The sequence below is a fragment of the Podarcis raffonei genome, chromosome 5 (genome assembly GCF_027172205.1).
Source record: "Podarcis raffonei isolate rPodRaf1 chromosome 5, rPodRaf1.pri, whole genome shotgun sequence".
NCBI lineage: Eukaryota > Metazoa > Chordata > Lepidosauria > Squamata > Lacertidae > Podarcis > Podarcis raffonei.
The window spans coordinates 35,366,453-35,382,297 of record NC_070606.1 but is presented as its reverse complement, the minus strand read 5'-3'; the positions used below and the strand labels follow the sequence as shown (position 1 = coordinate 35,382,297).

The 15,845-nt window shown below is 43.2% G+C and overlaps 1 protein-coding gene across 11 annotated transcripts in view; it reads right to left on the bottom strand.

Moving 5' to 3' along the window:
* Window positions 1–15,845, bottom strand: part of PCDH15 (protocadherin related 15) — a 628,220-nt gene that overhangs the window by 74,429 nt on the left and 537,946 nt on the right. For all 11 annotated transcript variants that reach the window (XM_053388594.1, XM_053388604.1, XM_053388605.1 and 8 more), the window contains 2 exons: window positions 15,622–15,731; window positions 15,369–15,509 (listed from right to left, as the gene is read on the bottom strand). In XM_053388594.1, coding sequence (XP_053244569.1) covers window positions 15,369–15,509; window positions 15,622–15,731 — 251 coding nt within the window. The remainder of the gene's footprint in view (window positions 1–15,368; window positions 15,510–15,621; window positions 15,732–15,845) is intronic.

Sequence of the window (15,845 nt, the reverse complement as noted above, 5' to 3'; positions counted from 1 at the left end):
ATGGGGTTTTGGTACCCGATGTGAAGGTTGCCACTAATTCGGCCAGGGACCTTATACCCGGTGCCCATCTGGCTACCAAGCTGCGGTCCAGGATCTTGGACGGCCGTTATATTGACATTTTCAGCCTGGCCCCTCCTCTGGAGGGTCAGGACCCACAGGAAAAGGGCTCTGCTTCTAAAAAGCGGTCGGTATTAGCAAAGGCTGACAGGACATTCGAATGGTGGCTGGATAGCTTCCAAGTTTTTGCAGGAGTAGTGTCCGCAGCTTATCCCAGGAGATCTTTGCATTTATGGGTGTATTTATCGATTGTCCGTTCGGCCTTCACGATGGCTGGAGAATCTGCTGCGTTATCTTATGATGAGAATTTTAGGCGCAGGGCAGCTAAGATCCCCACGGCCCGCTGGGACCGGAAGGATTTAGACGTATGGACTACTTATGTGGCGCCGCGTATTGACAAGAAGGCTGCAGAACAGCAGAAGCCTAAGGCTGCTCTTGCAAGGGTGGGTCGCAAATTGTTTTGCTGGGATTTTAACAAGGGTACCTGCCTGCGTCAATATTGCAGGTACTCACACGCTTGTGAGAAGTGCTCTGGGAACCATCCGGCGTCAGCCTGTGCTGGGGGCCGTCGTTCCTTTCGGAAAGGGGGGGGCTCCCAGCAGCCCCCCAAAGCTGCTTCACCGGCCCCAGCTGCTGGAGCAGCAAAGTAGTACCTTGTCCTCTTTGGCCTATACTCCGGTACGGCTGCAGCCGCTGTTGTCTTTATTGCAGTCTTACCCAGACAAGAAGTCTGCGTCTTATTTACAGGATGGTTTTTCTTTGGGTTTCAGGATTCCGGTGGTTTCTACCCCGGTGGCTAGGAACCCTGCTAACCAGAAGTCGGTTAAGGACATGCCGGAAGTGGCACGCAAGAAAATCGGGAAGGAGTTGGCTTTACATCGTATGGCCGGCCCCTTTGCTCGTCCCCCATTTCCCAATTTGCATATTTCACCGTTGGGTATAGTTCCTAAAGAGGCCCCGGGGGAATTCCGCCTAATTCATAATCTTTCGCACCCTAAAGGCACATCAGTCAATGATGTCATTCCCCCGGAGCTTTGTACAGTGAGGTATGCTTCCCTTGATCAGGCGATCAAGATGATTCGGAAATTTGGGTCGGGTGCCTTATTGGCAAAATGCGACATAGAATCCGCTTTTCGGCTGCTTCCTATTCACCCCGATGACTTTTGGTTACTGGGCTTCCAGTTCGATGGGAGTTTTTACTTTGACAAGGCCATGCCCATGGGTTGTTCGGTAGCCTGTGCGGCTTTTGAATGTTTTAGTACATTTCTGGATTGGGCGTTGCGCAAAAGAACTGGTTTGGGCGGTGTCACGCATTATCTCGATGATTTTTTATTGGCCTCAGCTAGTGACACAGGGCACTGCGTTGTGTTGCTGCAGGCCTTTGCTAACTTGGCGGAAGAGCTGGGAGTGCCGTTAGCTGCGGAGAAGACAGAGGGTCCTTCTACGCAGCTGACTTACCTAGGCATCTTATTAGATACCGTGGCCCAGACGTCCAGGTTGCCGGAGGATAAGATACGTGCGCTCAAGGGAGTCATTGAAGAATTGCTGCCCTTGAAGAAGGTTACCCTGCGACAGCTACAGTCGTTGCTGGGTCACCTGAATTTTGCCTGTAGGGTTGTTGCTCCAGGGCGACCATTTTGTTCACGGCTGGCCAGACTCATGTCAGGTTTAAGAGCCCCGCAGCATAGGGTGCGCCTTTCAGCCCAGGTGAGAGCTGACCTTTGTATTTGGTTAGAATTCCTGGAGGAATTCAATGGGGTGTCTTTGTGGCAGGACACTTTGAACCTCCACACTGATTTTCAGGTGCACTCTGATGCTGTGGGGTCTTTGGGGTTTGGCCTGTATTGGGATGGTAGGTGGTGTGCACAACACTGGCCACCAGCTTGGCGTGGGGAAGCTATAACTCGTGACCTAACTTTTTTGGAGTTTTTTCCCATTGTAGTGGCTGTGCACTTGTGGGTCGAGCTTTTCAGGGACCGGCGAGTTTGTTTTTGGACCGATAACCTGGCGGTGGTGAACGTGCTAGCCAAGCAGTCTTCACGATCCCCTAGGGTATCAGCCCTGTTGCGGGCCTTTGTGTTACATTGCTTGCGTTTTAACATTGTATTTTCTGCTAGTTTTGTGCCTGGTGTGTCTAACGAGATTGCTGATGCTCTGTCCCGTTTTCAGATGGAGAGGTTCAGGTCCCTGGCGCCAGAGGCTCGAGACCATCCGGAATTTTTCCCGGATCATCTCTGGAACCTTGGCAGCACTTAGTTTTACAGGGAGTAGCTGCATCTCTTGCCCCCTCTACCTTGAGGTCTTATCAGAAGGCTTGGAATGATTTTTTGCAGTTTACCGGTCAGCCGGTGGTGGGGGGAGTTGCTAAACACCATTCTTCCACCCAGGTGCTACAGTATCTAGCACATTTATTTCAGAGGCGTCGGGCACACCGGACGCTGAGACTGCATTCCGCAGCAATTTCATTCTTCAGCAAGGCATATTTTAACAAGGATCCTTGTGGAAAATTTGTTGTACGGAAGGCAATTGAAGGCTGGGGGCGGCTTCGTCCCTCCAGACCAGCTTCCAGGCGCCCCATCACATTTCCCCTGCTGACCAGGATGCACAGTAAATTGAGGGGCATCTGTTGGTCCAGGTTTGAGGCTCGGTTGTTTTCCGCAGCCTTTTCATTAGCATTCTTCGGGGCCCTGAGAGTGGGGGAGGTGGTCCTGGAGCCTAAACGGGATGGAGGTTCTAGGGGTTTGCTGTTGCATGACGTGAGCTTGTCTTCATCTGAATTGCAAGTCAATGTCAGGAGTTCTAAAACTGACCAATATGGAAAGGGAGCGGTGATCCGTCTCCCGGCAACTGGGGAAGGGGGCCCTTGCCCGGTTAAGGATCTCAAAAAATACTTGGCCTTACGTCCACCTGGGGAGGGCCCTTTGTTTATTCATGAGAATGGGCATCCGTTGGCCCGTCACCAGTTCACCAAGGTGCTGCGGAAAGTTATCGCTGCCTGCGGCCTCACGGGTTCTGAATTTGCTCCTCATTCCTTCCGGATTGGGGCCGCAACGACGGCTGCTCACTGGGGTTTATCGGTGGAGAGGATCAAGGATTTGGGACAGTGGCGGTCTGATGCGTACAGAGGTTATGTACGAAAATGATGTGCTGCGTGTGCTTACGTTTCTGTTTTACCCTAGGTTCAGCAGCTATACGCATCTGGATTGTGGGGCACAGTATTGTACACTGGGCTGCTAGCAGAGCTCGACAGTCCGGATTGGGTGATGGCCTTGGCCTCCCGCAGCACGTGAGGGTGTCCTGGATCTCCAGAAGGGGGATGCTGTGGAAGGAGCTTCTACTGCTGATGCAGAGGCGTGTGCTCACGGAAGGCCCTCCTACGGCGATTGTGGTGCAGCTGGGGGAGAATGATATTGTTTCCTCTTCCTGTTTTGTTCTCCGTGCTGTTATGTTGGAAGATTTGAGGGAATTGGCGGCCATGGTGCCGGCGACCAAGATAATTTGGTCGCAATTGCTTCAACGCCGCAAGTGGTGGGGTAGCCCCTGCTTGGCTGCAACTGAACGGGTTAGAAAGCGGATTAATTCCGCTGTGAGCAAGTTGGTGGTTGATTTGGGTGGCTTTGTGATTCCGCACCCTCTGGTTACGTTCAAAGCCACCGAAGTATTTATGATGGATGGGGTCCATCTGTCATCAGTTGGGAATGATGTTTGGTTAAATTCGGTGGTGGAAAAGTTGAGGGCTTGTCTGTGTCTGTGAGTGGTTGGCGGCGAGCGTAAGGGCTCGAATGGCGGTTAGGCATTGGTTTAAATTGTTTGGTGGAGGGGTATGGATTGGCTGTGCCTGCCCCTCCAATGCTGCTGCTGCACGGGAATTCCATTAAAGGAATTCAGGGGCTTACCATCCTTTCGTCCAAACCCCTGGAATCGGGTTTGGGCCGTGTAAGCCTCTAGGAGCATGCGGGGAGAAGCTGAGGGTCTGTGTCGCAGCTCCAGTTATCCCTGAACTTGTTCCTCCACACTGGCTTTCGCTGGAATCCGGGAGCCAGTGCTGTCCCCAAGGCGGGGGGAACAGATAGTCTTAACCAATGCCTAAGCAACCACTCACAATTTGTATGCTAATAAAGTTGTGGCCAAAATTTATGCCAAAAACCTTAAACAAAATTATGCGTGTAGTGTGAGTTATTGGGGAGAGGGTGTTTTGGGGGACCTCAGCACGCAAAAGGTGGCTGGACTCATTTTTTGATAAACGTACTGTGGGCTGCTAGCACATAATGGCTCCCACAGGCACGGAAAAACAGGAGTGATGGTACTTTGGACCAGTAAGTACCATCACAAAAGAGGCTCTGCTAGAATCACAGAATTGTAGCATTGAAATGAAGGGACCATAAATATCATCTATTTCAACCCCCTGCAATGCAAGAATCTTTCACCCATTGTGGGGCTTGAACCCACAACCTTGAGATTAAGAGTCTCATGCTCTACCGACTGAGAAGCAGCACTTCACCTTAGCCAAAAGACTGAGAAGCCCTTTCAAGGCTTAGCCAGACATGACCCAAGTCAAATACGAATGGCCGATCAGGTCACGTCGCTGAACATTTATGTCATGTTCTGCAACAGGAAATAATAAGTGAACTGCATTATAACTTCTATTTATGTTTTCTGTTAAAAGTTGAGAGAGAATTAAATCCACTTTCAACTTCTTCTTCTTTTTAAGCTAAGCTAGCTAAAATGTTACCGTGAAAGGCAACTGGCAGGCCTTGGTTTGGTAACTTTCAGTACTTCCAGGTCACAGGAAAAAAGCTGAAACTGGAGCATACAAGAAGTGTTTTCAACACTACTAGTCTACTTAGCTCAGTATATTTATTCAAATGTCAAGTAATCCCTTCCTCTGCATAATTAAAATTATTCTGTTACTTCTGTGTCTTCTAATTTCTGACATTAAACTATTAAAGCCTTTAGTCCATATAGTTATTTATCTACATAAATCAATCTACCTTCCAGCTTTAACTTCGATGACATTTAATTTCATTAACACCTTCATTTCAGTTCATCAGTGCATTTTTATACATGGCATATATTTCATTGGTTTGGCAACTTGAGAGCACAGCATCTGTGAGTCACTCATTATTTAACTCTTTCCTGCTAAGAAGCTCCCAAGCAACCAGCAGCTGACTATAATGGAAGAATTAATATGTCAAAATATAGCCATTGGTTTGTCTTCCAGTCTGGGCTAACAGATGTTAGAATCCCAGATATCATTCTTCGCACAAGCAGATATATGCAAGAGGAATGTATTTGTTTTGATCGTGGAGGCAACTGCAAAAACACCATGTGTGACATAAACACATCTAATCTATCAAGTTTAATTTACAACAAACTTTTGTGTCACTCTCAACTATGAAATGGAATCCAGCATGAGGTTAGGGAAATGAAGGGTACAATGTATGCACGTAGGAGCAGGTGCTATTCTATAGTTATTGAGATACAGTGGTACCTCGGGTTAAGAACTTAATTCGTTCTGGAGGTCTGTTCTTAACCTGAAACTGTTCTTAACCTGAGGTACCACTTTAGCTAATGGGGCCTCCTGCTGCTGCACACGATTTCTGTTCTCATCCTGAAGCAAAGTTCTTAACCCGAGGTACTATTTCTGGGTTAGCAGAGTCTGTAACCTGAAGCGTCTGTAACCTGAGGTACCACTGTATATGGAGGAAGGTAAGCTAGCATAATCCTGCCCCACTTCCCCAGGATTTTGTTTTGTTTTGTTTTCCAGCATGGAAGCTTTAGCCCCCTCCATGAGTTACCCCTCAATCAATCATTGTGTGGAAGCAGAATGCGAGTTTCACTTCGGGGTTCTACATCTTGGTGAGAGTCTACCTGTGAATAGGAGTCTCTCCCCTATAGATACATCTCTCAACACATGAATGGCAGAGAGGTGAAGCTGATAGACAACAGCTTGGGATCAGTGTGGGATCAGTGCGTGAGGCCCATATTTATACTCTCACATGCAATCATTAATCATGTGAGGGGGAACATCTGAATGGGCATTTACGTTTTAAATATTGGGCTTTCTTTTCAATACAGAAACTATGCAACCCCTACAAATGAAGAAACTGCAAACTCTCCCTTATTGCCCTCTGCAATCCCGCATTATTTTACCAGTGACTCTAAAAACATTGGCTTAAAACCAAGAGTGCTATTTTGCTAGTGGAAAATGTCTTCCTCTTCAGTAAGGGCTGTTTCTGATGAAGTGGAAACATGCTGTGTGAGTAAAGTGAGGCCAAACCTAGATTTCTTCCACTCACAAAACTCTTTTCATGAGGTGTTTTTTAATGGTCCACTGAAGTTTATTTGCTATCACATGAATTTTCTTTCTCCACTATATTTCTCATCACTGTGAGACTAGCACTTATTCAAGAGTTCACATAACGGCAGTAATATATTTTCTCCTTCTGCTCACAGTTCCTTAGATCCACCCCATGTAATGGCAAAAGCAATAATAAATATTTAACTTTTATTTGGGACTTCAAAATATTCAAAGTACTTTACATACATTATCTCATCTCAGAACTCACTATAACAGCTTGAAATACATGCTGGTACTATTATCCTGCAGAGGAGTGGAGACTGAGAGGAGACTGAGAGAATTGTAGCTTGCCTGAAGTCATGTAATTCACAACTGAGGTGAGATTACAACCAGAGATTTCCCAACTCAGAATCTTAGACACTCTGCTGCACTAGCTCTTGACTTGCTTTACCCACAGCTCATTCCTTCTTCACTATATCTGACCTTTTTCTCTTTTTTAAAACAAAAAAGCACGGTGAATGCTTCCAAGATAGAGGCATTTTGCACTAGATAAAGGTGAGGCTCAAAAAGGACAATGATAGGTTTTAAACAGGCAATATTGTAATATATCAAGAATAGTTTTATACTTCATTATTCACACCTTATTTCTCTTCATGGTGATAAATTTCAGGGGTGCAGTGCCTACCTATATTTGGTTTCCCTGAGAAGGGACTGGAGATGACAGACAGACATCTGTCAATTCCAGTTTCTCATTTTTCCCATCTTAAGCTCAGTTCTCCACATTTCTGTGCTTTAAAAGTCCTCATGAAAATTGATCAGCATTTTAGGGCAAATTTCTCCTAAAGTAGACATTTTTTTTGTAGGTAATTTTGCCTAATATGCACATTTTTGCAAAACAAATTTCCTTGGTATGTTCTTTTAACTAATGTGTGCATTTTATGCACACTTTATCCTAGTATATGCATTTATGCACAATTACTTGGCTGGAGAACAGCACTGCAAATTTTGGAGAAATGTTTTGAAAGGTGGCTGTGTTTCAGCTTGCGCATTGTTTAGGAAACTGAGAGTTTGGTACATGTATATTTGAATGCAAACTGAATAAATGATCTCCTCCATCCCTACTGGAGGCCTATGGTATCTTGTAACAGCTGAGTGAAGGAAAGGTGGATACACACCAAAACTCCAGATTTACTGCCAACATCAGATTTCCAGAAGGAGGCAGTGAGCACCCCAAAATGCTACTAGATTACAGAGCCTCTAAAGCTCTCTCTCCCCAGATCTCTCCTAGTTGGACTCATTCTATGACTCAATCTGCAATTCTGTTGTTTATTTTCACAGAGAGACCTAGAATACATCCATGTTTAGCTAGAGGTGGAGAAAGGGGAGGCATGTCCCCTTTCAGGACCACCCAGATATTTCCTAGCTATTCAGAAATTACCGGTACCCACAGACAGGAATCAAGTGATTGGCCACTTGGCCACCGACCATTAAATAACATTTGCAGTCACTGTGGGCTCATTAGCCTACTGTCCTGCCCAAGCCCTCAGTCTTACATTTATATGCAGTTGAACTGAAATATTTACCAAGCTCCATGGCAGTAGGTGAACACTACTTTTGGTTGCTCCTCCCTCAGAGGAATGCTCAGCAGAAAAAGAATGGAGCACCTGTTCTTTTCCACAGTAGGTTAAAAGTAGACAGTTATTTCTATTACAAAGGCCTCTTTAATTAAACTGTGGGTGAGCAATATAAATTGGATGGGCATCAGTAATAATTTATGCAGTTCTGCCCTTAATGATCTGCCAGGATGTTCTTGCATATTGGCAGGTAAAATAAACCCATCTATTGCTAAGCTCAATTTCTGCCTTAAAAACCTGGCTTCAGCCATGTAGATCACAATAATTTAATGACAAATCTTACCTGTTATTTGAGTTCATCAGTTGCCTGCCCTTTAAACAATCAATCACTAGTTTAATCTGTTAAATGTAAATACATTTGTCTATAACTAAACTTCAATACACGGACCATTTTGACATAATAAAGGGAGTGCAAAATAATTACAATGCAGTACAATTTAATAAACAAGAGCTACAACATGTTAATGGGTGATATTTAATGTCTTGCCAGAAGCAGCAAAAGGCAGGCCACCTTCTCTTCCCCTCCCTATAACCCCGGCATTCCCTCTCCCCAAATCTGCTCTGAAGGGTTTCCCCCAAAAATGTGTTGCACAAGCAGAATGGTACTGTTTGAAATCACCCCCTCCTTCTTTTCATTTTTGCTTCTGATACTGTTGGAAAACTACATATTACCTTAAAACATGTGGCTGCTGCCAACCTATGTCTTATTCCTACTTCTTCTGATGATATGTAGTTAAAGCAGCGATGGCCACTAACTTGGATAGCTTGAAAAGAGGATTAGACAAATTAATGGAGGGTAAGGATACTAAGAGATACTAGTCACAATGTCTATGCTCTGCCTCCAGTGCTGGGGCCAGTAAGCCTCTGAATAGCAGTTACTGTGAATCACAGGTGGGGAGACTGCTGTTGTGCTAAGGTCCTACTCGTTGCCTTCCCATAGGCACCTGGTTGGCCACTGTGAGAACAGGATGCTGGACTAGATGAGCCATTGACCTGATCGGGCTTCCCTTATGTTCTTAAATCTGTCACGTGATAAGATATTGCCGCACTCAGCTATTTCCATGCCTCCTACAAGTTGCAGACAGCTGAGGTTTGACACAGCTACATAACAGAACCAAATTAGCTGGAGAAAAATAAAACAAACTTGACTTACGGTCTTAGTTAAACTGACAAAGGCTTTCCAGAAAGGTAGCCAGGTCAGTCTGTTGCAGCAAAAGCAAGAGTTTTTAAACTCATGGTTAAAAGACTGGCGGGGATCTTGCAGATATACAACTCAAAGGGTGGAGTGGAATTCTACCTCATTATTAGCTGAGCTGTTTTGTCCCTGAAGCATCTGCTCTGAATAAGAGCAGGCTCCTCAGCTCTAAAAGCAAGTGTGGTAGAGAATAAAGACTTTAATCTCTGTATTGTGCCCCTTTTAAACTAACCCCAAGGCTTTCTGTGTCTGTGAGCAGATGGAGGACCCAAGGAAGGCTACTGCCTTCTACTTTTCCCTCTCCACTCCTCTCACAAGGTCCACGGACTCCACAGAGCAGCAGGCAGAAAGATGCTTGTGTGAGTGGGGTGTTTTTAATGCAGAACAGGTACCAACAAGGAATTATAAACTGGCTTCCACTAATGTTGTATGGTGAACTCCTGCTATTGAGCCCTGCTGCTGCTTAGTGGGGTGATATATGTAGTTCTCATACACATGAATAAAGTATTCCAGATGTCCTGGAAATAATGCAAATTGCTACACATAATCTTAGGAAGTAGCATACCTTTTTCATCACATCTCTTCATTTAAAGTGGGGTGGGTGGGGAAAATGTGCCCCAAGTTGTTAGACTACAACTCCCATCAGCCCTAATTGGCATGGCCAACAGTCAGGGATGATGGGAGCTGTAGTCTAATAACACTGACTGCAGGTTCCCCATAGTGGCACGAGTAGATAAATAGCTTCTGCTGTGGTGGGAAGGTAAACAGCTTTTCCATGCACTCTGGCTTCCAGTATGGTGTTCCATTGTGCCAGAAGCGGTTTAGTCATGCTGGCCATATGACCCAGAAAGCTGTCTGCCAACAAATGTCGGCTCCCTCGGCCTGAAAGTGCAGATGAGTGCCACACCCCATAGTCGAATTTGACTGGACTTAACCATCCAGGAGTCCTTTATCTTTTATCTTTTACCTTTACCTGTACCCAACATAAATCTATCTAATCTATCTATCTATCTATCTATCTATCTATCTATCTATCATCTATCTATCTATGAAATAGAAACTTTAAAACAGCACACACACACACACACACACACACACGAAATAGAAACTTTAAAACAGCACACATTTCTTAAAAGGTACTAAACAGTAAAGCTGCCTCATTTCAACTTAAAAGTGGTGGTAGGGAAACTAAACACCTTTTTTCGCAATATGATTATCCACCTGAGAAATACTCATCACCTCTATTGCTTAGTTCTTGAGCATGGCAATTGCTCTTTGAGGTGATAAAACAGAAGAGAAGATGCATTCTCTCTGTAAACATCCTATAGCTATAAACAACCTCGTAGTCTACAGCTGACACAACAGCAAAAAGAAGATAGTGATCAAAGGTAACATTTACCGAAGATGAAGTTTCCACTAGGCATCATCTGCCAACTGGCAACACCTTTATCTTTGAGGACTTATTTTTCAGCCATCTATTTGTATCCATGACCATTTTCAGAGTGACACTAGAACAGCCTGGAGGCTTCTTCCACTGAATCTCTGCCAAAGACTGCTAAAGTTGGGTGTCATATGTAACAGGAGTGATAATTCAAGAAAAGATAATAAACTGTGACAACTACTGTCAGCAGTCGTACAATAAGCAACCGTCAAGCATTATACCTGAGGGGTCATGAGAACTGAGTTGAAATATAAACAGCCACCTTATTTTTTGGGTACTGTAAGAATTAAATATGAGAAAATATGCGACAAAACCCCTCAGTTTCGACTCTCTAGAATATGGGACAACACTGTGATCTACTAGTAGGATACAGCCCCACTGGTGTGAATCAGATTGCATTACTAAGCCGTAAGGTACTAGATTCTCTGCCAGGCCCCTCCGGAATGAAAACACCTGACTGTGACTGTATTAATAATAATTCCCACATGCCATGGCTTTAGTAAGGTATAATGCTTACAAAAATATATTATCTTGCCACACTTTTCTTCTATCCTCTTAGATCTCTTTGTTCTTCTTTTGCTTTCCAAGCTTCTCCTTCACACATTGCTTTGGTTTCCTGAAATTCTCCATTCCACTTCACTGCAATGCTCTTTCTTTCCCCTCAGGTGAGTGTGTCTTACATTATTTATTATGAGTAAGTGCCAGGTGCATTCTCTTAAAGTGACACTCACATGTAGTATCTAGCACTGCACTATCAAAGCACAGATCCAACTGGATCCACACTTCCAAAAGGCACCCCTTTTTGGTATGTTGCATGGATGGATATCTGCAGCGTGTGAGAGAGAGATGCTTCACCCTATCTCCATGCCACACAGCTTCTCTCTTATTAAAAAGAGAAGGAAGCAGTGCTGGGTGGTGAGGAACTTAATGGAGAGAAGATGAGTAGTGTCTTTGGCCCTGCCCACTACTCACAGTGGCCTGCCACCATTGTTTTAAGGTGGACTTCTAACTTTCCCCCTTCAAAATTACTGTTTTTTGCTTTCTGCCTCTAATTCTTTTCATTTGTGGGCTCAACATTTTAAGTGGGGTAATATGTTTGTGGTCAACTTCTGTGGAAGTGATAGGTTTCAAGAGTCTTCTTCCCATTCTTCCTTAGGGGCATGTGTCCAGCAGGAATTCTCAAATACTGCAGTGACTGTAGAATCCATCCTTTGCAGCTTCTGGTAGAAACATGTCCTTGAAGATGGATTTCACCCCTAAACATGGCAGGCCTGGAATGAACCATATTTCTAGCACCTAAAGTTTGTTCTTCTCTTTTGCCTTTCAGTGGTGCCATCTCTGCATTATGTTGTTGTTGTTTCTCTTCTTCCAATTACCAGCTCTAGATGAATTATAAGCGTGTCAAGATTTGTCTTCTGATCTTGTCTGGAAGATCATTAGCATTTAGGTACATCCATCATATATATATATATATATATATATATATATATATATATATATATATGAAGGAAGCAGCTATTTCCCGGTATATATGATAAGGAGAACTCTTGTGTCATACACTTTTGACAGCTTCTGTAAGTAAGACACATCAAGAATGGAACATGGCTCATATGATGATAAACTCTGCAGATCATTCAACACACCATATATGAATTTCTAAAATAGGTCGGGAAATGCAAGAAAGTGAAACAGGGCTGGTGGACGGTTCACAAACATCACATCATCTTTAAAGTATTTACATGCTTCATAGTTGTCAATAATATTGCATTTATATTGACTCTGGTGAATGAAGAAATGAAAGTGACAAACACCCCTTGGACCCAACAAGTGTTTGTTTAAGGGAGCCATACTTTATAATCAATATGTACTGATTTTTAACATTGAGCCTCTGGGAATAAATAGCCTCAAAAAGCCATGTTCACAATCTGAAACAGTACTGGAAAACAAAAGGTAGCAGAACAATGGAAACTATAAAACAAAAAATAGAACCATAAAATGCATATAGATGGTGCTGTTATCATTTTACTGATAGAGGTATTGGAATTAAAATGGAAAAGGAAAAAAAATATTGAAGCTGAGAGATTTTTCCCTACTAAAAGTGCAGAGCTGAGGCTGTTTTGGCAGAAAGCCACTGGCTGAAAGAAAACTGTTATTGTTTTACTTTCTAAAAGTGGCTGAATAAGGAAAAAATACTTCAAAATAGTGCTTTACTTAATTAAAATATGTTTTTGATAATAGAGATTTTTTATATATTAAAAAATGGCCTTCCATTTTCTAAACTCAGCTCTGTGGGTTGGAGGAATCTTAAGCTATTTAACCACTGGGGCCTTTCAGGGACACCCAAGGAAATAACACAGACTTTCTTTGCTATGGAAGAGCTAGCAGCTGTGTGCGATGAGTGATATTTTCTGTGAATGCTAATTTTAATAAGAGGTGCACTCACTCACATCAGTCTTTGGGATCATTTCTGGCATACTGCCTATGAAAATGAGAAACATTACAAGGATATGCCCTGAAGCAAAAACATAAAATGGAATCAATAACATTCAAGTTGTCTTCATCACAAAATTTATTTTAATTGCCCTGCAATTCATTATTATTTGGAAGTCTGATTAGCCAAGTGTTTTGATGTTCTCAGAAGACATGTTGCCGTGACTCCCAGTATTTTGGTTCATGGTTATTATGACTCAGAGACAAATGGGAAGGCTGGATTAATTCAAACAATTGCTTATGAGACATGCTGTGCCCCTTAGAGTTTCCCCCTACATCCCTATCCAACTAGCAGCATATCTTATGATGGAAACATCATTGCTCTGAAACGGAGCAATCTTTTTTGCCACTTTTCAGGGACCTACAAAACTGTCATGTACTGAGACAGGCCACCAGTCCCCATCTACCTCAGCATTATCTACTGGCAGCAACTGTCCAGAGCTTCAGCCAAAGGTGTTCTCCAGCCCCAGTTAAAGTTGTCAGGGATTGAACCTGGAACCTTTTGCATAGAAAACGTGTGCTCTCCTATTGAACTGTGGCCCCTTCAGTTAATTGCATGACGTCCTTATAATGGAGCAATAGTCCACCATGTCAATAGCTACCCCATTCTGCCACAGAAAATGTATAATTCCAAGATTTGATTTCAGTTCACTTCTGTAGTCCGGAAGGCAGATGTGGCACTACAAAACATTTCATATCACAACTTAGACTTGTATTTAAAATACACCAAAAGAAAAAGGAAAACCACACAGAAAACTGTGTCTGCAGAGAGGTAAATGTTTTCAGAAAAGCAGAAATGTGCATTATTTCCTCTGTCTAACCTGCGACCCTTCAGATGCTGCTGGACTACAACACCCATCATCTCTGACCACTCGTCATGCTGATTGTAGCCAACTGGAGTTTAGAGTCCAGTAATATATTGAGGGCTACGCATTCCACCCCACTGCTGTAGAAGAACAGAGTAAGCCCATCCAACCAAATTAAAACTTGAAGATGATCTCCATGTTCTATTACTTAAATCCATTAACTTTAATTAATTGGGATGAAGCAAGTAGATATTCATAAATTAAATGGCCATAAATTTTAATCAATTTAAGATACAAATTAATGTATTGTTCTTATTTAGCTTCATGAACATTTAATTATGCTTATTGAAAAGTTTAAAAGACTTCCATTCTTTGCTGACTGCATACCAGGAGACACTCTTTCATAAAGTATTCATGCAGAACTTATTGCTATATTATCTGACCAAATCTTCCAGTTTTAATTATGATTCACACTTTTCATTTAAATACTTGTTTCTTGTACTAAGAAACTTTTAGAAAAGTTGCTAACTCAAGATTGCTTCAGGTTTCAGAAGCTGAGTGCAAATTGGTACAGGAGAATGTATGAAACACATAAGTGTTTCCTTTAAAATGAAAGATAGGAAACAGAATATTGTGTGTGTGTGCGCGCGCATCCTTTATGAGCAGCGGAGGCTGGTCCATTAGAATGGATAGGACACTGCCCCACCAACTAGAGCTCTAGGCCACACCCCATCCACCTTCTTAATTACAACCAGACAAGATGATGAAGCTGTCAGCCTCTTTAGTCTCAGCATTAGCCTTGTAGAACTCAGCAGGGAAGAGGATGAGGGCAAGGGGGCTCTGGCTCCACCTACTGTTGGCCTCCCTGCCTTCCAACCTACCAACCCCAATGGGTAGCAGCCACCACTGCTTATGTATATAGCTATATAGCCTTTTATTGGCCATATGCTACTACAACTCCATGGAAGAGAGGCATTCTGTGTCACCCTGATGGTGGTAGTAGTGATGGTCTTACCAAACTGTGTTGAATCTTCAGAAAGACTGATATGTGGAGAAGGCTGGGCAGGGATGAAATGTTTGGCAGTGCAAAAGAGAGCTGTTGGCGATACACCAGGACAGCAGTATTCAGTCATTACATTTTCAAACAACACACGGTATATTGTTAGCACACAGTAAGAGCCAAATCAGTAAGAGTCCTAGATATTCTTACAGTAGAATTAAGATGCAGTGGCTTGAGGCTCTCTTTGTACTACTATATCTGAAACTGCTAGGCAAATTTAACACATGAAGGAATTAACTAACAACGTAAAAAAATAGATTAATTCTTAAGGTAATGTGTGTAGCATCAGTGGTGGGAGAGGCAGTGAGGGGGAGAGCAACATGACCTTTTTGCTCAAATATCCAAATGCACAAAGAAATAATAAAAAAGGTGAAAGTAACTTGCTTTTGGATGGCACAGGTAAATTGGAGCGGACCACTTGAAGTGAGTCTGCTTGCACTCGAAGTAAATAGCTTTTCACAGTTTCATAATCCAGTGGGTTTTTGACGGAGATGACACCTGTTCTGTTATTAATAGCAAACACATCTGGAATGCAGCAAAGAAAAGAAAAATTAGTGACATTTGTTCCCTCCCCTCTCCCTTAAAAGTACATTTTATTCATGTATCGTACTAGACCACCTGGGACAGTATTACTTACCGTCTTCATTTCCTGAAACAATGGAATAGATAATCGTCTGATTCAAAGCAGCAGCAGTTACAACAACAACGTGAGTTCCTTTGGGTGCACCTTCACTCACAGGAGGGGGCCTGCAAAATTGGGCAAAACAGATTGCTCTTTCTTATTGTCACGTTCTCAGTGCTCTACTGAAATAATATATACAAGATTTTTTCTCCTTGACTGGGAGACAAGAAGAAACTGGA